General features: G+C 34.9%; 6 protein-coding genes across 6 annotated transcripts; all 6 read left to right on the forward strand.

The window, feature by feature from the left end:
* The first annotated feature begins 446 nt into the window (after window positions 1-446).
* Window positions 447-1,682, forward strand: LOC135150563 (exopolygalacturonase-like). The gene is made up of 5 exons (XM_064086947.1): window positions 447-677; window positions 757-880; window positions 1,009-1,208; window positions 1,309-1,347; window positions 1,452-1,682. The coding sequence occupies exons 1-5, from the start codon at window positions 447-449 to the stop codon at window positions 1,680-1,682; spliced, it is 825 nt and encodes a 274-aa protein (XP_063943017.1).
* A 670-nt stretch (window positions 1,683-2,352) lies between these two features.
* On the forward strand, window positions 2,353-4,922 carry LOC108208721 (protein TORNADO 2). Its single transcript, XM_017379243.2, has 2 exons — window positions 2,353-2,996; window positions 4,448-4,922. The coding sequence occupies exons 1-2, from the start codon at window positions 2,499-2,501 to the stop codon at window positions 4,757-4,759; spliced, it is 810 nt and encodes a 269-aa protein (XP_017234732.1). The 5' UTR covers window positions 2,353-2,498; the 3' UTR covers window positions 4,760-4,922.
* Window positions 4,923-11,163: 6,241 nt separating this feature from the next.
* LOC108208718 (7-deoxyloganetin glucosyltransferase) lies at window positions 11,164-13,216 on the forward strand. The gene is made up of 2 exons (XM_017379238.2): window positions 11,164-11,801; window positions 11,961-13,216. The coding sequence occupies exons 1-2, from the start codon at window positions 11,291-11,293 to the stop codon at window positions 12,893-12,895; spliced, it is 1,446 nt and encodes a 481-aa protein (XP_017234727.1). The 5' UTR covers window positions 11,164-11,290; the 3' UTR covers window positions 12,896-13,216.
* Window positions 13,217-14,508: 1,292 nt separating this feature from the next.
* Window positions 14,509-16,603, forward strand: LOC108208715 (7-deoxyloganetin glucosyltransferase). Its single transcript, XM_017379235.2, has 2 exons — window positions 14,509-15,173; window positions 15,361-16,603. The coding sequence occupies exons 1-2, from the start codon at window positions 14,657-14,659 to the stop codon at window positions 16,293-16,295; spliced, it is 1,452 nt and encodes a 483-aa protein (XP_017234724.1). The 5' UTR covers window positions 14,509-14,656; the 3' UTR covers window positions 16,296-16,603.
* Window positions 16,604-19,310: 2,707 nt separating this feature from the next.
* On the forward strand, window positions 19,311-21,372 carry LOC108208716 (7-deoxyloganetin glucosyltransferase-like). Its single transcript, XM_017379236.2, has 2 exons — window positions 19,311-19,947; window positions 20,140-21,372. The coding sequence occupies exons 1-2, from the start codon at window positions 19,434-19,436 to the stop codon at window positions 21,072-21,074; spliced, it is 1,449 nt and encodes a 482-aa protein (XP_017234725.2). The 5' UTR covers window positions 19,311-19,433; the 3' UTR covers window positions 21,075-21,372.
* Window positions 21,373-22,561: 1,189 nt separating this feature from the next.
* On the forward strand, window positions 22,562-24,304 carry LOC108208717 (7-deoxyloganetin glucosyltransferase-like). Its single transcript, XM_017379237.2, has 2 exons — window positions 22,562-23,110; window positions 23,208-24,304. Exons 1-2 carry the CDS (start codon window positions 22,597-22,599, stop codon window positions 24,140-24,142), a joined length of 1,449 nt encoding a protein of 482 aa, XP_017234726.1. The 5' UTR covers window positions 22,562-22,596; the 3' UTR covers window positions 24,143-24,304.
* Window positions 24,305-24,815: the final 511 nt, after the last annotated feature.

Raw genomic sequence — 24,815 nt, forward strand, 5'->3', positions numbered from 1 at the left:
GGAATCAACTATGGCTGTTGAGAGACAAGCCTGGGGTCAAAAAAATAAATGCAGCGGGAGTCAAACCCTGCCATTTCTTGGTAAAATGAAAATTTTGCCTCTAAAAAACGGTTTTTTTTTGTGTGTGTGTTTTATGCCCCCACTTAACTAAATTGATAGATCGGTCCATGCATGCGGTATAGATTTCTCAAGTTAATTACTAAACTCAATAATGCCCAAATCTTAAGTCCCAAAATGTTTTTAGACCAAGTCTTAACTTGCATAAAAATCGTAGTTGAATGAAAGGTTATTATTGCGGATATGTAAAATTTTACTATATATAGATGTTGGATTTGCATTAACCTTGTTCTAATTGACGGAAGTGAAGCTTATGAGAACCTTTTGCATGGAGTTGAGTACTTTAGGCTTCTTTTTTTTCAGTTGGTTAGTTTATTGCAGAGTCGATGATGAACAGATTCGATTTGAGAGTTGTATTAGGTACAACTTTGGTAATTTCATATGTGGCTAATGGGGCCATCAACTTCCATCTTAGATATTATGATCGCCGTGTTCTTATGGATAAACCACTACCGACTAGGGCACGCTCTGCAGGTGTGCCTGATGTCAGCGGCGCCACAGTTTTTGATATATCAAAGTCTGCAGGCGCCATAGGAAATGGACAGGCTGACATGACTGTGGTAAGATATCATATATGATACTAATGTGTGACATGACACTCATGAAACTAATCCCACGATACGTGCATTTGTTTGTCAGCAAGTGAATAAGGCCTGGACTGATGCTTGTCAATCAAAAGCACCTGCAAAGCCAACAAACTGTTGGTGTGGCGGTAGAGCTCTTGTACCCCCTTGCGGGAGGTCGGGAGTTCGACTCCCCACGTGTGCGTGTGTAATCAATTAGCAAAAAAAAAAAAAAAAAAAAAAAAAAAAAAAAAAAAAAAAAAAAAAGCACCTGCAAAGATTTTAATACCGCTAGGGGATTGGTTAGTGGGAGAGCTTATGTTTACAGGGCCCTGCACTACTCCCGCGCCTATAACTATTGAAGTTCAGGGTACATTAAAGGCGAAACCAGATATTGGATCATTTCCTTCTGGTATGTGGATTAGTATCTTTCAAGCTAGTGTTCATATAATTGGTGGAGGCCTTCTTCACGGACAAGGTGAAGCGGTTTGGAAGACTAAAAAACCTGGTGATAAAGCTTTTCCAGATGTAAGCCTACTTACAAAATGCATTCGGCTAGAAACTTGTTTGTTTCTGATATTGAGTTGGACAAAATGCTAACTTTGTGCTGCTTTGGTCATGGATGCAGTCTGTTGTGTTCAGTCTGCTGATATTGAGCTCAACAGGGGTATGAACACATTAATCCATCTACAATGTATTCTATTGTCATCCAAAGTTATCTGTACTGTGACATTAATTTTTGGATTTTGTTTGCGTGTTTGGATATGACAGGCTTCGAATGTGAAGATTACAGGAGTTACCTATAAAAATTTTACAGGCTCCACAAATTCAATTAGAGCAATACTTTTGAAATGCAGTTCTGCTGTTCCGTGTGAAGCAATCAGTTTTACAGACATTAATTTCACCTACTGCGGAAAAAATATAGTGAACAACAAACTCAAATCACTGTGTGAGAATGTTAAACCTACATTTGCCGGCAAAATGATCCCTCCAGGTTGTTAACAGTTTCATACGTATGGGGATGAGACATGACAGGTAACACAAAAGAGATTGACAAACAGATAAAAGAGAAGCCGAGTACAAATGATAGGCCGAAGGGTAGTACAGCCCTCCCATTTAGTACTTGATACATTGTAACTTAGCAATATTTATGTGAAATTACTAAACAAAATTAGAAAGATTAAGGTAACACTGTACAAAGTTTCCAAACAAATACGAATCATAGAAGTCCTGGTAGCTGTAGACTGTAGTACATGATCTGTTTTTTCTTCTTCTGTATCAGTAGACTTTAGTTCAACTAGTTGCTTTTTAAGAAGATTTTGAAAATCCTGAATATTCACTCTGAACTGAAAATCATTCTTCAGTCAGTAATCTATCTCTAATGGGATTGAAGTAATAAAGTTACGATACAAGTAGCCTGTATTCATAAAAGAAATAATGCCAGTTGAACTCGATTATCATCTGTTTTACTGTAAACTATGTACAGTACATGACCAATTAACTTTCTGACCTGCACCGAATTACTTTCAATCTTCCTTCTCACCTTTTATCCCTTTTGATAAAGCTATGTGAAACATGGACCAAAAGCGCAAAATTTGTTCTTTAATAATCATGATCATATACTTTATTACTTTTCATAGATCTAAGGCAAGGAATAATATAGTGTGGGTTGGATACCAAGAGTGCTTCTCAGAACATCATTCTAATTTTTTCTGGCCTTGAAGGCTAAACTCTAATTTTCTTGATCCCCAATAAACTCTGCAGTCTGCGCAATAATATATATATTATTGCTATATTCTTGTTATTACTCTTGCAAGGATGGCACTAAGTAACAATGTCATAGGAACCATAAATTTTGTGGCCATGCTCCTCTCAATTCCGGTGATTGGATCGGGTATATGGCTGGCAATGGAGGCTGATAATTCTTGCGTCAAGATCTTACAATGGCCTGTTATCATATTAGGAATCTTGATCTTGATAGTAGCTCTTGCTGGTGTCATAGGAGGCTTTTGGAGGGTCCAGCCTCTTGTTATATTCTATTTCATTGGCATGATAATACTTATAATTTTACTAGCTTGTTTAGTGGTTTTCATCCATATGGTCACAGCTAGAGGTTCTGGCCATACTGAACCAAGCCGGTCTTATAAAGAATATCATCTTGACGACTTCTCTGGATTTCTTCGTCGCAGAGTCAGAGGCTCTTATAAGTGGGATAGGATAAGAAGTTGTCTTAGCTCTACAAGTATGTGCGCCGAGTTGAATCAGAGTTACCGTATGGCTCAAGATTTTTTTAATGCACATATCACACCATTGCAGGTACGTAATAATTTCCCTGTCCGAATTGTAGATGGCACATAGCTGCCATATTAAATGACTGTATCACATGTCTAAAATGTTTTGAATAGTCCTAGTTAGTTGAAGAGTAACGGCTACAGAAAATTTTCACATAATGACGTGTCTTTGCTGAGATGTACCAGCATTAAATAGATGGTCGGCCACTGTGACATTTACTTATACTTCCTGCACTGTTATACTTATATTTATCTCACACACCCTTTCTACATAATTTGACGATATATATATTTATTATCTAATTTTATTTTGTTTCATTATAACTTTTTCTAACACACTTACTAATATATTTATGTATACTTAATTATTATTTCCAATTCATGTTACCACATTCAACACATATTATCATTTTTTGTTATAATATTTTAATAAAATAATATGACTAGTATACAAATTAAAACTTGTTCACTACTAAATTAGAATTGAATATATATTAAACAACAATTCAAATTATTTAAATCAACAAAGTTTTATTTAAATATACTCCACTTTATTTTATTTGAATCGATTTATTCTTGACATAAGATTTCAAAATTATAAAACACGAGCCAAATATAAATATATATTAATAAGTATGTCAAACATATAATTATAAAAAACAAAAATATAAACAGATAATATTCTTTTACGTAATTTGATGTAGTTTGTGATGGCGTGGTATGTCTCTTCTCTCACAAAAGAATGAAAATAAGTAATTATATTTATATACTTTGAATACAACGTAATACTCCTCTGTCCCAAAATGTTGCTTCCACTTTTCGCATGTAAAAAAAATATACTTCTATTCGTTATTTTAAAAACTTTCTTTTTTTAAATAAATTTTTAACATTTATATTTTTAATTAGAAAAAGAAAATTGGAAAAATAGTATATGAACGCATATTTTTTTACACCTCAACCTACGTGTAAAAAGTCAAAACGACTATATTATTTTGGGACATAAAGAGTAGAAAAGATTTAAATTTAAAATAATATAACAAAAAATGATAACATGTGTTGAATGTGGTAACATGAATTGGAAATAATAATTAAATATATATAAATATATTAGTAAGTGTGTTAGAAAAAAATTATAATGAAACAAAATAAAATCAGATAATAAATATATATCGTCAAATTATGTGGAAAGGGTTGTGAGATAAATATAAGTATAACAGTGCAGAAAGTATAAGTAAATGTCACAGTACCACCTATTTAATGCTTCTGTGAAAATTTTCTGTAGCCGTTTCTGTGTCCCTAGCATTACTCTTAGTTGAAATATAGCATAAGATCCATTTAGGACCTCCTCTGACATCTTAAGGTTTTAGATGGACTAATTCCAATATAGAATCTAGGTTTGGCGGAGGTCACAAACTGCACCACAAGCCATCGCCAAATGCATAGTTCTTCATTTTTTTATTTTTTTTTCTATTGCAGTCAGGATGTTGCAAGCCACCAACACAATGTGGCTACACATTTGTGAATCCAACGTACTGGATCAGTCCTATAAACAACGCGGCGGACATGGACTGTCTGCAATGGAGCAATGAACAAACGCAGTTATGCTACGCCTGTGATTCCTGCAAAGCTGGATTACTAGATAATCTAAAGACTGAATGGAGGAGGGCGAACATAATCTTGATTATTACCCTTGTGGCATTGATTATCGTTTATTTGATGGGATGTTTTGCTTTCAGGAATGCTAAAACTGAAGATCTTTTTCGCAAATACAAACAGGGGTATACTTAACTAAGTTGTAAAATTAAGTACCGTTTGTTATCTCCTCTGCTAAGTGAAGATCATCAGCAATTAGATGAAGAGGTTGAGATGTAATGAATGTACCTTCTTTTTATGGCTAGTTACGAGAAAGTCCATGCTTTTTAGTTGATTAATATATTAAATGCATTTTTTATGGGTTAGAAATGACTGATTAAATTAATTAATATATTTAAAGTATTTTGGAGGAGTTGTCCAAGATAAAAAACTGTTCGTTAAACTTTTCACTGTATATTTGTATAATATAATATTGGAGTTAATTATAATGATCAGTACAATTTTATTAAAACTCGAGAAATTAAATAAATTTAATTAATATAATGGGATTTGCTATCGTTTTAATAAAGAATTTTGATTGATTAAAATATATATAATATTAATATTATAGAATTAAGTATAAGTTTTAGAGTAGTAAGGAGCAATTTCTGATGTACCCGATCATTAAAACTTCAAGTGCTTTAAGTAGTGGGGACATAATAGTGTCCCATATTGAGCCGAATTCATAGACATGTTTTGTTATAGGTAGACGACAAGAGTCTCTTAAATATTCACGTTTGGAATCGTTTATGTTAAAAAAGGCCGTTTGGGTGAGATTAAAATAAGTGTTTTTTGTTTAAAATAAAAAAGTAGAGTAGAAGTCAGAATCAAGTTAATATACTTATAAGTGATTAAACTGTTTGACAAATAAGCAGAAGTCCTGAAACAAAAACTAATAATCCTAACTTCTTTTAAGTGCTTATTTTTACACAAACGGTACAAAATAAGTACTTATAAATTATAAACTCGGCTTATAATGGTTAGCCAAACACCATCAAATTATCTTTCATTCATTTAATATTTAATACTGCTTTTGTTATTCGTATAATTTTAATTTTATTAAATTTAATTTTAATTTTATGAATATTTAAAATATTTAATTAATAATAATATATCAATAATTTTTTATATCTTAATGCAATGAAATGAAGGTGTTTATCATTAATTAAATATACAATTTTTATGTCATTTACGTTTGTTAAAAAATTATATCTTCATTAGAATTATATAAAAAAATTCCATAACAATTAAATATTAAATTTAAGATTAAATATTATTATATAATATTTTTTTATTATACATATGTAAATAGTAATTTGGATGACGCTCTGAAATTGGTTAGTAATTGATAGTACCATGCATAATTATCATTTAATAATATCTATAGTATTATATACAAAGCTAGGGAGCAATAAATGCAAAAACTAACACCACACGGCACACCCATGTGATACACCCATGCCACAAGGACAACAACACTTTAACTATTGTACTTTTAATTGACTCAACTGTAGCTTGACAGGAAGCATGGATGTGCACTGCAGGTAAGGCCATGACTTTAACTATAGTAATTGTACTTCTTGCTCAATAGTGCTCATATGGATGTACTATAAATACATGCATTCTCACAGGTAAAACGAGGGGGGCCTCACTAGTATCAAGCATGCTCACAACACACAAAATATTCATCTCTAAATATTCTCTCTCTGGGCTATCACAAATATTCACTCTTCAAAGCATACAAAGCACATATCACACCTCGCACATTTAGAGTTTCGGCTCTCTGATTACCCTACTTGTCAAGCATTCCAATCACTGATTATCACGCCGGAGGCGCTTCACGGGACACACCCCCGTGCGGCGTTGTTTTGCAGGTTAGGTCGCGACCTGAGCTTCCCGGAACAGTGCATTGGAACCATCGACGAGAAAAGGACTTATCATTTGGCGCGCCAGGAAGGGGCGTTTTTCATTAAGAAAAACCTTCATCACCTCTGCAGGGTCACAAAAAATTACAATCTACTCCAAGTGGAAGCGGTACATCGAGTTATCTCATTTTTACTAGATGGACACTATGCTACTTTTAAAGTGGAGCACCATGCCATTTTTCAAATAGAGCATCACACCACTTTTGTAGTGGGACAACATACAACTCTTCAAGTGGACCACCAAGCCAAACCAAGCAAATAAACAACATGCTAATATCTCTCAAAAGCGGACAAAAAAGCAACATATATATGTCTCTGAAGTCAAGCAACATGCAACACACAACTAGGTCCCGCAACCAAGCAACAAGGAAACACACAACCGTGTCCCGTGACCAAGCAACAAAGCAACACACATCTCATAAAAGCAAACACAAAAGCATCATGCACATATCACAAAACAAGCAAAAAAGCAACATGCAACTATCTCCCGCAACCAAGCAACAAAAGCATCATGCACATATCACAAAATAAGCAACAAAAGCATCATGCATCTCACAAAAGCAAGCAACAAAAAGCATCATGCATCTCACAAAAGCAAGCAACAAAAAGCATCATGCAGCTCACAAAAGCAAGCAACAAAAGCATCATGCATCTCACAAAAGCAAGCAACAAAAAGCATCATGCATCTCACAAAAGCAAGCAACAAAAGCATCATGCATCTCACAAAAGCAAGCAACAAAAAGCATCATACATCTCACAAAAGCAAGCAACAAAAGCATCATGCATCTCACAAAAGCAAGCAACAAAAGCATCATGCACATATCACAAAAGCAAGCAAAAAAGTAGTACAACTATTTTTACAAATTTTGGTCCGCCTTTATTGCAGCAATTAGAAGCATCCACATTCAATGAAGCAAGAATATCAACCTTTATGGGTCCTCACAACAAATTACTCTTATTTAATAAGAAGCATGATGGCGGACCAAGCTCATCTCTCCCACGGACACAACTAAACCACTACATACAAATATTATATATTTGGGAGGTACAGGTTCTTTCTTTTTCAATATATTTTTATATTCACAATTATCCTGCCAGCTCACCAATCTATCATGATTACATTTACTTTTTATGCTTCCAATATCACGTTACAGTATATTTATCCACATTATTATATTCATTGACATCTATAGCTCTTCACACTTTATCACTTACATGTCTTGATATGCCCTTTCAATATTACTGTTAAAATTGTTGCCAACTAGCATCACCCCTCCTGTATACTAATATTGCCCGCTACCTCCACTTGCCCGCTACCTTCCAATTCTTTTTGCGTCTACCCAAGGTTAAGCACCACCTGATGCATTCTTGTTGTCAACCTATCTCATATATATTTAACGCGGACACATAAACTCTTGTTCAGTGTTACAATACTATATATTTTTTACTGCAACCCTCCAGCTCTATTTATTTCACTTTATTTTCTCTCAACAATTATTTTTTATCTCATAAAAATATTAGTTGAAGCAAAATATTCATATCACTCAATTTATTTGTCAAAAAAAAAAATTACAGCTTCATTCCTTAAAGCACAAGACGCAACATATTTATTTTTTATTCTAAGATGCACTATTGTTAATGCTCCGTTACACAAAAATTTTAAGTGCATATTTGCATATTTATCACAATTTTGTTTGTTTGCCAAACATTTCCACATTTTAATACAAAAAAATTGCACATTGCATTTATTAATTCACACTTTTATTTACAAATTTCTATCGAAGGCAAAAAAAGGCAAAAACAAATTCAGTTTCGCATTTTCTGAAATTTTGCAAATTACCCTTTTTGTAAGGGGTTGCTGTGACACATGTTTCTTAGTGTTAATGTGCAAAAAATATTATGCTCATTTGGAGAAAATATTACTGCACATTTAATGCATTAAATCAAGCCCTGCAATTTTTACAGATTTATTTACTCTGTCCAATAATAATTTTATTGCAAAAACAATCATTTTAAATATTTCCAGCATATTTATCACTATTTTCACAATGTGGAGCACAACAACAAATTTAATTTTTTGTCAAATATTTTTATTTTACCCCCCAAATGTTATCCGCTACCACTTGAAGCACACAAATTATATTATTCAGTAAGCTTCACCTAGAGTTGCAAGTCAGAGCCTGAATAATTATTTTTCAGTTTTCTCTCCTTTTTCGTTTTACCCCACTCACACTCCGAGACGGACAAATCTTTTAACCTAATCTGGCTCCATGCATGTTATATCACCTGTACCGCTACCAAAGCTCATCACAAATTGCCGCTTGCAGGCTGCTCTCTCCCGCTACAACACCCTTCCTTAAACATCATTTTTAGGTCACCTCTTAGCCAAGCCCATCACATAGCCTTACTAGGCCCGCCACCTTTATTCTTGAATATTATAAAAGCGGTACATACTAAGTAATATACAAAACAGCTCACTTCAACAACAGTCCGCAATCTCTGTAACCTACCACAACCAGTAGTAATATATGTATATATATATATATGTTTGTCCGCTACCTTCACCTATGTTCTCTCTTGTACCGCCATCAAAGCCTCCCGCCACCTCGTGTCAATTCTGCATCCCGCTACCACACACCAACACATGCCACCAACCATCCTATCTGTTACTGTTATTAGCCCAGACCCCTACCGGGCCCGCCACCTCATCCCGGCCCATCACCTCAGTTACTAGCTTGTATAAACAGAATAAATTATTCCAATAGCTCACAATCACATGTATGTGTGTTCAACAGAATATGCCTATGTCCGCTACCTCCATTCATATCTAACACTGCCATCACTCATGGACTGCTATATCCTGCACTACTTACTATTTTATATTTCTTCTCATTATGTCGTCACCGAAATCTCTCTCAAGCTCCTCCACTTTATACGTATTTGCTAGCTACAACCAACACCAGCTTTATCATCATATATATGTTTTAGTCTTGTGCATCCGTGCAATATTCTCCCACATTTAGACAAAATTCATACAAGCACAATATTTTTTCACAAAAATTCCTATTTTTGTGTTGTCCGCGCCCAACACTGGGGGGCAACCAAGCACAATTTTTTCACAAAAATTCCTATTTCTGTGTTGTCCGCGCCCAACACTGGGGGCCAACCAAGCACAATATTTTTTCACAAAAATTTTATATTTCTGTGTTGTCCGCGCCCAACACTGGGGGGCAACCAAGCACAATTTTTTCACAAAAATTCTTATTTCTGTGTTGTCCGCGCCCAACACTGGGGGCCAACCAAGCACAATATTTTTTCACAAAAATTTTATATTTCTGTGTTGTCCGCGCCCAACACTGGGGGGCAACCAAGCACAATTTTTTCACAAAAAATTCCTATTTCTGTGTTGTCCGCGCCCAACACTGGGGGGCAACCAAGCACAATTTTTTCACAAAAATTCCTATTTCTGTGTTGTCCGCGCCCAACACTGGGGGCCAACCAAGCACAATATTTTTTCACAAAAATTCCTATTTCTGTGTTGTCCGCGCCCAACACTGGGGGCCAACCAAGCACAATTTTTTCACAAAAAATTTTATATTTCTGTGTTGTCCGCGCCCAACACTGGGGGGCAACCAAGCACAATTTTTTCACAAAAATTCCTATTTCTGTGTTGTCCGCGCCCAACACTGGGGGGGCAACCAAGCACAATTTTTTCACAAAAATTTCTATTTTTGTGTTGTCTGCGCCTAACACTGGGGGGCAACCAAGCACAATTTTTTCTCATAAAATTTTATATCTTCGTGTTGTCCGCACCCAACACTTGAAAAGCACCAAAACAACTTATTTTTCTTCAAACTTGTCCCAGCTCGATTTTCTTTTTTACTTACTCCTCCCATCCGCTAAAGCAAATGGAAGGAGTAGGGGGGCAATGATAGTACCATGCATAATTATCATTTAATAATATCTATAGTATTATATACAAAGCTAGGGAGCAATAAATGCAAAAACTAACACCACACGGCACACCCATGTGATACACCCATGCCACAAGGACAACAACACTTTAACTATTGTACTTTTAATTGACTCAACTGTAGCTTGACAGGAAGCATGGATGTGCACTGCAGGTAAGGCCATGACTTTAACTATAGTAATTGTACTTCTTGCTCAATAGTGCTCATATGGATGTACTATAAATACATGCATTCTCACAGGTAAAACGAGGGGGGCCTCACTAGTATCAAGCATGCTCACAACACACAAAATATTCATCTCTAAATATTCTCTCTCTGGGCTATCACAAATATTCACTCTTCAAAGCATACAAAGCACATATCACACCTCGCACATTTAGAGTTTCGGCTCTCTGATTACCCTACTTGTCAAGCATTCCAATCACTGATTATCACGCCGGAGGCGCTTCACGGGACACACCCCCGTGCGGCGTTGTTTTGCAGGTTAGGTCGCGACCTGAGCTTCCCGGAACAGTGCATTGGAACCATCGACGAGAAAAGGACTTATCAGTAATCTTTTCCAAAACAGGCAACATGGTGTCTGGGTACAAATTTAGGATGGTTTCACTTTCCTTTACCTACAACAGCCGTCTACATTTAAGTGGGTGATCATGACATGCAACATATTATGCAAAAACACTATGGAAATGGGATTAGTCACAGATATCAGCAAATATATAAACAGCAGGGAGAAGATCTTATGAGCAAACAATCACAGTGCACTTGGTGTTTGCATAACAAAAAGAGGTATGGATACCTTAGAAACAACGGCAAAGAAGCAGGGTCATGTAGTCTGCATACCTTTTCCCTTTCAAAGCCACATTAAGGCAATGCTCAAGATGGCAAAGCTACTATACAGCAAAGGCATTTCCATTACATTTGTGAATACCGACTACAATCACAAACGCTTCCTTAAATCAGGAGGTGCTCAGGCTCTTGATGGCCTGCCTGGTTTTAAGTTTGAGTCGATTCCCGATGGCCTGCATTCATCTGATTCTGATGTCACGCAAGATATAACTGCCCTTTGTCATTCCATCTTGGAAGAAATGCCGCGTCCCTTTCAGAACCTCCTCACAAAACTTAATACCGGAACCCACCAGGTCACTTCCATCCTCTCTGATGGCTTCATGCCATTTACAGCTGATGCGGCACATTCCCACGGAGTTCCTGCAATTTTGTTTTGGCCATTTGCTGCTTGTGGATTCATGGGATTTTATCAGTTCAAAAATGCCCGTGAAAGAGGCCTTGTACCATTTAAAGGTAATAAAATTTAAGTCCAGCTTCAACATTTTTAGAATTATTAATCAAGATAATAATTTACTGGTTCGGTTACTTCTGTAGTGGATGGTACAGGAACTCCTAGCTGTTTCTTGTTTTAAATGTCATCAAATTTTAACAAACACAATTCTAATACTGCAGATGAAAGCTATCTTACGAATGGGTATTTGGACACCATTGTAGACTGGATCCCAGGAATGGGAAATATTCGTTTGGGGGATCTCCCAACTCAGATCAGAATCATGGATTCAGATGATTTTTTATTTAACTTCGCAGTGGAATGCAGTAAGAGAGCAGATAATGCTACTGCACATGTAATTCATACTTTCGATGACATTGAGCTAAAACTTCTGAATGCCATCTCATCTATGTTTAAGGGTGTCCACACAATAGGCCCCCAACAGTTGCTTCTCAACCAAATACCGACAGATCAGGAAGAGAGTCTCAGGAGCATTGGATACAGTCTTTGGGAAGAGGAGAAGACATGTCTCCGATGGTTGGACTCTAAAGAAGCTGATTCTGTAGTCTACGTGAACTTTGGAAGCGTAACAGTCATGTCTCCGGAGCAATTGATGGAGTTTGGCTGGGGGCTAGCTAACAGCAACTGCGCCTTCTTATGGATAATTAGGCCAGATTTGATCATGGGTGAATCCAACATTACTTTGGGAGCTGAATTCATGGACGCTATCAGGAACAGGGGCCTCATTGCAAGCTGGTGTCCCCAAGAGGATGTTCTGAACCACGTCTCGGTGGGAGGGTTTTTGACACATGGAGGGTGGAACTCAATCATTGAGAGCATATGTGCTGGAGTGCCCATGCTCTGTTGGCCTTTCTTCGGTGAACAAACAACAAACTGTAAGTACATGTGCAACGAATGGGAGTGCGGAATGGAGATTCATCATGATGTCAACAGAGATGATGTCGAGAAGCTTGTTAGACTATTGATGGATGGAGTGGAGGGTAAGAAAATGAGAAACAAAACCATGCAGTGGAAAAAAATGGCAGAAAAGGCCTGTCAGCCTGATGGCTCATCTTCCCTAAATTTGGACAAACTGGTTCTTCTCTTGAAAAACTAAAACACTAGATTTCCGGTTACCTTTTCCAAACTTTGTGAGCTTTTGCTTGCTTCTAGCTTTATCAGGTCTCAGCATTTTATTTCTTGTCATGCTTAAATTATGCAGCTCCTCTGTTACTGTCCTAAATGTTCATTGTAAAATTTTATCAAAGGACAATGCTGGTTTCTATACAAGTAGCCAGTATCCGTAGATGAAATAATGCCAGTGGAGCACGATTATCATCTATACAATTGCAAAGAAATGCTACCTGTATGAACTGTAGATTGCATATAGCTACCATATTAAATGACCATCTTCCATAATCCATCTCTATCAAATCGTTAAATCGTTTTTCCTATTTATTTTTTGTTTCTCTTACAGGAAGGATGTTGTAAGCCACCAACACAGTCTGGCTACAGTGTGTGAATCCAACATAGTGGATCACTCCTATAACAATGCTGCGGAAATGATTGATCATATTAATGAATACATTTATAACATTTTGATGTAAAAATAATCATAAAAAATTAATGATCATATGGATTTTATTTTTATTTTTGGCAAAATTGATCATATGGATTAGGTAAGAATGATTGATCAAAATAATATATTTACTATGGATTAGGTAAAATGATTGATCATATGAAAATGATTGATCATACTAATTAATATATTTATAGTATTTTAAAATTTATATTTGTAAAACTTATGTGATTTAATGAATTGATTATAATAATCAAGTTTAAATATATAATTTTTTTAATAACTCATATAGTATTCAATAAATTAACTAGTGCGATGAGATTTGCTATCATTTTAGTCGAAGATTTCCGATAATCAAAATATTATAATTTATACAAAGTATATATAGTTTTTTAGAGCATCCCATCACATAAAATCATTATTTAAATATTACATATAAAAATCATAGAGATTGTCTAGAAAAATTTGAACATTTAACAAGCTTTCACATCATTTTTTTTAAATAATAAATATTTTTGCTAGTAAATCGACAAATTGTGTCCACATTTTTGCTGTCGGTAGAGAGGTTCACTATATGCACTAAATTATTGAATTTGGACAAACATCATTTATATTATTGTTCTTTTGACATCGACTAGTACTCATTACTGATTCACATATAAAACACCTTGAAATTTATAGTGCATTTATTGGAAAATGTGTGGCTATGTTTTGAAAATCATCAATTAAAAAACCCTTGTTCTCTATTAAAATAAGAATTGTTTTAACATTTTTACACATAATTTCTGATTAAAAAAGACATGTTTTTACATTATTTTTCAAAACTTTTTTCTAAGCAAAAATATAAATATTAAGTATGATTTTTTACATATCAAATTTAATGTAAAATGTCAAAACCGCTAATAATAAGACCCAGAGAGTATATGATGCTACTATTATAAATAATTAATGATAAAATAAGTCTTTGTTTCACGTAATTTCACAAACAGTAAAAATTATTCTCTCTCAAAAATTATAAATAATTAATGATAAAATAATTATTTGTATTGTGCCAATAGCTGAGCACATGCACCATGAACTCTTTTTAGATCCCTTCACTGGCACCTGCTGTCCACAGATGTCGTCTCAAGATGTCGTCTCAAGATAAAACCCACAAATCTACATCTAGTTTATTTGTATTTTAAGCACCAATCACTTGTATTTACTTGCTTCAAGATATCAGTGACCAGTAAGTAATATATAAAAAGCAAGAAAAAGCTTTTGTCAAGTGCACTTGCTGTTTGCGTAACAAAAAGAGGCATGGATACCTTAGAAACAACAGCAAAGAAGCAGGGCCATGTAGTTTGCATACCTTTTCCCATTCAAAGCCACATTAAGGCAATGCTCAAGATGGCAAAGCTACTTTATAGCAAAGGCATTTTTGTTACATTTGTGAATACAGAGTACAATCACAAGCGCTTCCTTAAATCAGGAGGTGCTCAGGCTCTTGATGGCTTGCCTGGTTTTAATTTTGAATCAATTCCAGATGGCCTGCCGCCTTTGTCCGATTCTGACGCCACGCAAGACATACCTGCACTTTGTCATTCCGTCTTAGAGAAAGAAATGTTGCTTCCTTTTCAGAACCTCCTCGCACAACTCAATACCGGAACAAACCAGGTCACTTCCATCCTCTCTGATGGCTTCATGCCATTTGCAGCTGACGCGGCACATTCCCATGAAGTTCCTATAATTTTGCTTTGGACAGTTGCTGCTTGTGGATTCATGGGATTTTTTCAGTTCAAAAATGCCCTTGAAAGAGGCCTTGTACCATTCAAAGGTGAGAAAATTTAAATCCAGCATCAACATTGTTAGAATTATCAATAAAATTATTAAAGATAGTCTAGGTAGTCTGATAATTTATTTGTTTTGCGAAAATTATCTGTTGCGTGGATTGTACAAGAATACCTGGCCCTTTCTTGTTTTCATGTCAATAAATCTTAACAAACACAATTTGAATACTGCAGATGACAGCTATTTAACAAATGGTTATTTGGACACCATTATAGACTGGATCCCTGGAATGGGTGAGATTCGCTTTGGGGATCTCCCAAGCCATATCAGAATCAATGATCCAGATGAAATAGTATTCAAGTTCATAATGGAATCTACTCAGAGCGCAACTAATGCTACAGGACATGTATTTCATACTTTTGATGATTTGGAGCTAAAAGTTGTGAATGCCATCTCATCTATGTTTAAGGGTGTCCACACAATAGGCCCCCAACAGTTGCTTCTGAACCAAATACCGACAGATCAGGAAGAGAGTCTCAGGAGCATTGGATACAGTCTTTGGGAAGAGGACAAGACATGTCTCGAATGGTTGGACTCTAAAGAAGCTGATTCTGTAGTTTACATAAACTTTGGAAGCATAACAGTCTTGTCCCCGGAGCAATTGATGGAGTTTGGCTGGGGGCTAGCTAACAGCAACTGCTCCTTCTTATGGATAATTAGGCCAGATTTGATCGTGGGTGAATCTGACATTACTCTTGGAAATGAATTCATGGACGCTATCAAGAACAGGGGCCTCATTGCAAGCTGGTGTCCCCAAGAGGATGTTCTGAACCACGTATCCGTGGGAGGGTTTTTGACACATGGAGGGTGGAACTCAATCATTGAGAGCATATCTGCTGGAGTGCCCATGCTCTGTTGGCCTTTCTTCGGTGATCAAACAACAAACTGTAAGTACATGTGCCACGAATGGGAGTGCGGAATGGAGATTCGTAATGATGTTAACAGAGATGATGTGGAGAAGCTTGTTAGGCTATTGATGGACGGAGTGGAGGGTAAGAAAATGAGAAACAAAACCATGCAGTGGAAAAAAATGGCAGAAAAGGCCTGTCAGCCTGATGGCTCATCTTCCCTTAATTTGGACAAACTGGTTCTTCTATTGAAAAACTAAAACACTAGATTTCCAGTTACCTTTTCCAAACTTTGTGAGCTTTTGCTTGCTTCTAGCTTTATCAGGTCTCAGCATTTTATTTCCTGTCATGCTTAAATTATGCAGCTCCTCTATTACTGTCCTAAATGTTCATTGTAAAATTTTATCAAAGGACAATGCTGGTTTCGATACAAGTAGCCAGTATTCGTAGATGAAATAATGCCAGTGGAGCACGATTATCATCTATACAATTGCAAAGAAATGCTACCTGTATGAACTGTAGTTTGCATATAGCTACCATATTAAATAACCATCTTCCATCTCCATCATACCGTTAAAATGTTTTGCCCAGTTCTACATTGGTTTTATTAATTCTATTTGTGAAGATCGGTTTCTTATAAGCTACAAGGTAAACGTGCAACAAGCTATACCTGACTGGAAGACATCGTCAAGTAGGTACTTCTTCACTACACATTTTTTTTCCTATTTATTTTTTGTTTCTCTTACAGTAAAGATGCTGTAAGCCAACATACTGGATCAGTCTTATGAGAACGCCGCGGAAATGATTGATCATATTAATTAATATATTTATAAGATTTTGATGTAAAACTAATCATAAAAATGATTGATCATATGGATTAGGTAAGAATGATTGATCAAAATAATATATTTACCATGGATTAGGTAAAATGATTGATCATATTAATTAATATATTTAGAGGTCGATTGGTTTAATTCCTGAAAACACAGTATTATATAATTTCAAAAGAGTTAATGATATTTATGTTTATAATAATATATTTTATTTTTATTTTTAATAATTAATATAATTTATTATTTAAAAATATTATTATTTTAAATAATTTGACTTGTACATTGTATTAAAATAATTTTAATTTATAAAAACTAAATTAAAATTTATTTTTGATTTTCAAAAAAATATTTACATAAGGCCTTTGTTTTTAATGATTTTTGAAATATATTATTAATGAAAATGAAAAAAATGAATAAGTAAAGGGATTAGGTAAACATAAAATTAAAAATGGAAAGACAATGACAATTTTTATAAAACAAACACTAACAAAGGGAATTAAATTTATTGTTTCTCTTTCCTTTTGTTAGTTACCTTTATACAAACGATCCTTTATACTATTTTAAAATTTGTATTTGTAAAACTTCTGTAATTTAATGAATTGATTATAATAATCAAGTTTAAATATGTAATTTTGTTAATAATTGATATAGTATTCGATAAATTAACTAGTGCGATGAGATTTGCTAGCATTTTAGTCGAGGATCCCAATAATCAAAATATGTTATATTATAATTTATACGAAGTACATATAATTTTTTTTGAGCATCCCATCACATAAAATCATTAGCTAAATATTTTATATATAGAAATTATAGGAATTGTCTAGAAAAATTTGATCTGGATGGGACAAAATTATTGTATACTCCCCCGTCCCTGAGTAGTATACATTGGGGGAAGGGGACGCGGCACGGACTTTAATGCTCCTGTAAAATGTAGTTATGTAATTTATTTTTAAAATTTTCTTTTTCTGAATTAAAGTTTGGATGTTATATTTTTATTCAGAAAAAGAAAATCTCAAAAATAAGTCACGGAACTATGTTTTTATAAGAGCATTGAAATGCGTGTCGAGCAATTGAAAAGAAACGTATACAATTAAATGGGATAGAGGGAGTATAATTTTAATCCAGATTAGCTGTACAGACGTATAAATATATGTTACAAGATTTCACATCATTTATTATAATATTTAAATAGAAGATATTTTATTTACAACAACTTGAAATAATAATAATATATCATTTTTAAATATATACGACCCATATAGTAGTATCATGAAGCAAATGTTTTATAATTGACGGAGTATAATATTTTGGAGTATAATATTTTACTTGTTCAATCTAATAAATTATTTTTAAGACAATATTATCGGAGATGCTCCGGATAAGATTGTAGAATAATTCAAACATTCATTGCTTTCGATTAATAGGGTCTGTAGTGTGCCATATTGAGTCGATTTAGTAAATGCTGATGAATTTCGTCCACATATCTGTTGTCGGTAGAGGTTCACTGTGTGCTCTAAATTATTGAATTTGGACAAACAGTATTCATATCATTATTCTTACTATTATTCTTTTGACATCGTCTAATAGTCGTTACTGAATTCACATACAAAAAACACTCTGAAATTTATAGTGCGTTTCTTGAAAAAATTGTGGCTATTTTTTGAATATCAAATTACAAACTCTTACTCCTTCCATATTAAAATAAGAGTCTTTTTGACTTTTTACATATAATTTGAAGTAGAAAAGACATGTTTCTAAATATTATTCTTCAAAATTTTTTAAAAAGATTGTAAATATTAAACTTTTATTTAGGTAGAAGAAAATTTTAAAAATAATATGTACGATAATGTTTTTTTATATCAAAACAGATAAAAGAAGTATATATGCTAATATTATTAAAAATAATTAATGATTTATAAATCTTTGTTTCATGATGTAAGTTCACAGGGTAAACAGTAAAAATTATTCTCTCTCAAGAATCAGGTCAACGAGTGCTTATAATTTAAATCTACTATTGTATTTGTATTGTGCCAATAGTCTTCATGTATAAGGGTAACCAAATTTGGGCGGGAGTATTGTAATCAACTACTCCATGTATATGACTTTCATTTATTTTTTTTAGTGTTGTGATCGGATAATTAAAAATATTATTTTTTAAATTTTTTTTTCTAAATAAAAATATGTAATAAAAAATTAAATTCATAAAAAGATAAATTAAAAATAACATTTTTTACTAGCCGGTTACGGTGCCCAAGTCAAAGTGACATATAAAAAAACATAGTTTCGGGTTCCATTTCCTACCTGAAAAATAACGGTGATGGTGGTAGAATGTGCAAAATAGCAATTAACCGAGATGCTCGAAAACTGACCATGCACCAGCACATGCTCTTTTTACTAGATCCCCTCAAAGATCTAGTTTATCTGTATTTTGTTCGGGCATTTTAAGCACCAATCATTTGTACTAGTATTTATTTGCTTCAAGATATCAGTGAGTAATACTATATAAAAAGCAAGAAAAAGCTTTTGCCAAGTGCACTTGCTGTCTGCGTAACAAAAAGAGGCATGGATACCTTAGAAACAACAGCAAACAAGCAGGGCCATGTAGTTTGCATACCTTTTCCCTGTCAAAGCCACATTAAGGCAATGCTCAAGATGGCAAAGCTCCTATATAGCAAAGGCATTTTCGTTACATTTGTGAATACCGACTACAATCATAAGCGCTTCCTCAAATCAGGAGGTGCTCAGGCTCTTGATGGCCTGCCTGGTTTTAATTTTGAATCAATTCCCGATGGCCTGCATTCATCTGATTCTGATGTCACGCAAGATATAACTGCCCTTTGTCATTCCATCTTTGAGAAAGAAATGTTGCTTCCTTTTAAGAACCTCCTCACACAACTTAATACCGGAACAAACCAGGTCACTTCCATCCTCTCCGATGGCTTCATGCCATTTGCAGCTGATGCGGCACATTCCCATGAAGTTCCTATAATTTTGTTTTGGACAGTTGCTGCTTGTGCGTTCATGGGATTTTTGCAGTTCAAAAATGCCCTTGAAAGAGGTCTTGTACCATTCAAAGGTAAGAATTTTTAAATCCAGCATCAACATTGTTAGAATAATCAATTAAATTATTAAAGATAGTCTAGGCAGTCTGATCATTTATTTGTTATGCGAAAATTATCTGTTGCCGTGGATTGTACAAGAATACCTAGCCCTTTCTTGTTTTTATGTCAATAAATTTTAACAATTAAGCACAATTTAAATACTGCAGATGACAGCTATTTAACAAACGGGTGTTTGGACACCATAATAGACTGGATCCCTGGAATGGGTGAGATTCGTTTTGGGGATCTCCCAAGCCATATCAGAATCAAAGATTCAGATGATGTAGTATTCAAGTTCGTAATCGAATCTACTCAGAGCGGAACTAATGCTACAGGACATGTACTTCATACTTTCGATGATTTGGAGCTAAAAGTTCTGAATGCCATCTCATCTATGTTTAAGGGTGTCCACACAATAGGCCCCCAACAGTTGCTTCTCAACCAAATACCGACAGATCAGGAAGAGCGTCTCAGGAGCATTGGATACAGTCTTTGGGAAGAGGAAAAGACATGTCTCCAGTGGATGGACTCTAAAGAAGCTGATTCTGTAGTTTACATAAACTTTGGAAGCATAACAGTCTTGTCTCCGGAGCAATTGATGGAGTTTGGCTGGGGGCTAGCTAACACCAACTGCTCCTTCTTATGGATAATTAGGCCAGATCTGATCATGGGTGAATCCGACATTACTCTTGGAAATGAATTTATGGACGCCATTAAGAACAGGGGCCTCATTGCAAGCTGGTGTCCCCAAGAGGATGTTCTGAACCACGTATCCGTGGGAGGGTTTTTGACACATGGAGGGTGGAACTCAATCATTGAGAGCATATCTGCTGGAGTGCCCATGCTCTGCTGGCCTTTCTTCGGTGATCAAATGACAAACTGTAAGTACCTGTGTGACGAATGGGAGTGTGGAATGGAGATTCGTCATGATGTGAAGAGAGATGATGTGGAGAAGCTTGTTAGGTTATTGATGGACGGAGTGGAGGGTAAGAAAATGAGAAACAAAACTATGGAGTGGAAGAAAATGGCAGAAAAGGCCTGCCAGCCCGATGGCTCATCTTCCCTTAATTTGGACAAACTGGTTTTTCTCTTGAAGAACTAGAAATACTGGACTTCTATTTACTGATCGCCCACTTGCATCTTCAGCAAGCTTTGGCTTGATTCTAGCATTATCACGACTCACGTCTTGTTTCCTTTCAATTTTCATGCTTAAATTATGCAGCTCCTGTGTTACTATCCTAAATGTTCATCGTAAAATTTTATCAAAGGTCAATGCGTCCAAAAAGTTTTTGAATGTAATGAATATAGTTGCTTTAGCTTATGAACTCGGAGAGGATTGTTTTCTTCTGTAATAATATTAGTGATTCTTTGTTACAATTCGCAGAAACTTCATATTCATATTAACAATCTGCGGTAATAAAGGGTGACTTTGCTCAATGTAGGTTTAGTAGGGTCAAGGGTGGTTGAGCAACAAACAGTATAAGTAATATCTAGAATTTAAACTCACTCTTACTCACATACACTATTACCCGTTTTTGATCGACGCCTCGACGGTGTTAACCTCTATATTCAAAATATTATCCTTTTATCAATTTTGAATATATGATTAAATAAAGTTAAATAAATTAGCTCTGTATAAGATAGTGAAAATTAAATATTGAATTTAATAAAAATATATTGAATAATAAAATTATAATATTTTTATATTTTTGTCAATATTTAACATTTATTTTAATTATATATTATTATAAAATGAAATAAATTAATTAATTTAACAAAATCATATCTTATTTTATCTTATTTTTTGTAAATATATTTAACAATAAATTAACATTCTAACACTTTATAATATTACATAACATTATAACTTTATAAATTAAAATATAAATTGTATATCAATATATATAATAATAATGAACATATACATAATTTGTATATTATAATATGATGTATTTCAAATTTACTTATTAAGTTAAATATTAATTATCAGAATTTTATAAATTTAGTTAACAATAAAGTAATATTTTAACACTTAATAATATTAAATAATATTTTAAATTTATAAAATGAAAATATAAATAATACATCTGTACATATAATAATGATGAACGTATATTAATAATTTATATATTATAATATTTTGTATTTAAAATATATTTTAGATATTTTAAGTTGAATATTGAAAAATAATTCAATTTATTATTGTTATTTACTATAAATAAAAATAATAAGATTTGGACTAATACTAGGATCCTATGCCTAGAACATTTCAAGAAAGAGTGGCTTGAATTTTTTAGATAGATAGCAAAACGATACGTATCTCTTAATCCAGGACAACCACACACACACCCCCATATTGATGTCAGATGGTGTATGATGGTTTATGATCCTTGATGATTCTAATCATACCAGGCTCAGCAGTAATTAAAAAACTAATGGTATGCCCTATCAGCCCACTAGTGAAGACATTTTTTCAAGTGAGTAAAAATGTTTTCTTTACAGGAAAAGAAGGAACATGTGAAAATAAGATGCAGGGGAATATTATTTCTACTGTACACCCATAATCTATATTACTTATAAAAGGGAACTGTTTGGTGATAAGGGAGAAAGTAAAAGTGAGAGGTATGGATTCATTGACAAGAGCAGCAGGAAAGCAAGCTCATGTTGTGTGCATACCTTTACCATTTCAAAGCCATATTAAGGGAATGCTGAAGATGGCAAAGCTCCTTTACAGCAAAGGCATCTTCATAACATTTGTTAATACAGAGTTCAATCACAGACGCCTCCTTAAATCAGAAGGTGCTCACTCTCTTGATGGCCTTCCAGGTTTCAAGTTCGAAACGTTCCCTGATGGCCTTGATGCATCTGAGTCTGACAACACCCAAGACCTACGTGAACTTTGCGCCTTGGTCATAAATAACAAAATGGCGGCTCCATTGGAAAACCTCCTCAGAAGACTCAATGCTGGAATCCACCAGGTCACGTCCGTCCTCTCGGATGGTTTCATGTCATGGGCAGCTGATGTCGCGCATTCACTTGGAATTCCTGTTGTGAAGCTTTGGACAGTTGCTGGTTTTGGATTCATGGGAATTTATCATTTTAAAAGTGCACTCGAGAGAGGTCTGATACCACTGAAAGGTAATAACTTCATGCTTCTCTTTCGCGGTTATTAGATATACTTTTCATGTAGGCTTCTTAATGTTTCGTAACTAAATCAGCATTCATGATGATGCAGATGAGAGCTATCTAACCAATGGGTATTTGGACACCATTGTAGACTGGATCCCTGGAATGCCAAATATTCGTTTGGGGGAACTCCCTAGTCAGATCAGAGCTCTGGATCCGAATGATGTAATGTTCATCTTCCTTATGGAATCTACTCAGAGAGCAACTAATGGCACAGGACATGTATTTCATACCTTTGATGATTTAGAGCAAGATGTATTGAATGCCATCTCATCTATGTTTAAGTGTGTATACACAATAGGCCCTCAACAGTTGCTCCTCAACCGAATACCACTAGCTCAGCAAGAGCGTCTCAAGAGCATTGGATCCAGTCTTTGGGAAGAGGATCGAACATGTCTCCAGTGGCTGGACTCCAAAGAAGCTGATTCTGTAGTCTACGTGAACTTTGGAAGCGTGACAGTCATGTCCCCAGAGCAATTGATGGAGTTCGGCTGGGGGCTTGCTAACAGCAACTGCTCCTTTCTATGGATAATTAGGCCAGATTTGATCATGGGTAAATCCGACATTACTCTGGGAGCTGAATTCATGGATGCTATCAAGAACAGGGGCATCATTGCAAGCTGGTGTCCACAAGAGGATGTGCTTAACCACGTAGCGGTAGGAGGGTTTTTGACACATGGAGGATGGAACTCAACTCTTGAGAGCATAACTGCTGGAGTGCCAATGCTATGCTGGCCTTTCTTTGGTGATCAAATAACGAACTGTAAGTACATGCGCGATGAATGGGAGTGTGGACTGGAGATTCATAATGACGTGAAGAGAGGTGATGTGGAGAAGCTTGTTAGACGATTGATGGATGGAGCGGAGGGTAAGAAAATGAGAAAGAAGGCTATGGAGTGGAAGAAAATGGCAGAAAAGGCATGTGGCCCTGATGGCTCATCTTCTCTTAATTTAGAAAAACTGGTTCTTCATTTAAAGAACTAGCATGATCAACATTCACCTCGTATCTCAGAACCTGCTTAAACTATCTTGTTTACTCTCATTAATGTTTGTTCTCTAGCAGCACAATCTGTTGCTGCTCGTCTTTCATCTATTTGTAATCTTCAATAACTGATTGCTATAAAAATACCGCTAGTTTATCTTCTATTAACAAAATCATGCTGAATGCAAAAAACATGTGGGTAAATACAGGACTGCGAGAACTTAAAGGCATGGAATAGATATAATAAGCATAGCAGCTTAGCTTGTTCACAAATAAGGATAATAAAATAACCAATCTCGACAAAATAAAAGACGAAGAACCCGCAAAAACATCAGCGTCCTCTTTGTACTTTCAGGAAGAGGTTCTACATTCCTCCCAGGATTCCCTAGTAACAAATATAAGTTGCACTTAAGGGAGGAATTAGTAAAACAAAGACGAAGCAACACAACTTCATATCAAATCAAAGATACAAAACACCAGTCTTATTGTTACCACTAAGAACTTGTAGAGTTGTACTAGCAGTACTAGTACATTGTAATTTTCTTTATAACCCCAATATGTATCGGCACAGATATCTGCATCTTTACTTAAGAAAATAATGTACTTTAACATGAACAGTACTTACAGATAACAACAGAATTATATAAAATCAGAGGGCATTTAGATCCTGAGTGC

Source organism: Daucus carota, chromosome 2, assembly GCF_001625215.2.
Source record: "Daucus carota subsp. sativus chromosome 2, DH1 v3.0, whole genome shotgun sequence".
Classification (NCBI taxonomy): Eukaryota; Viridiplantae; Streptophyta; class Magnoliopsida; order Apiales; family Apiaceae; genus Daucus; species Daucus carota.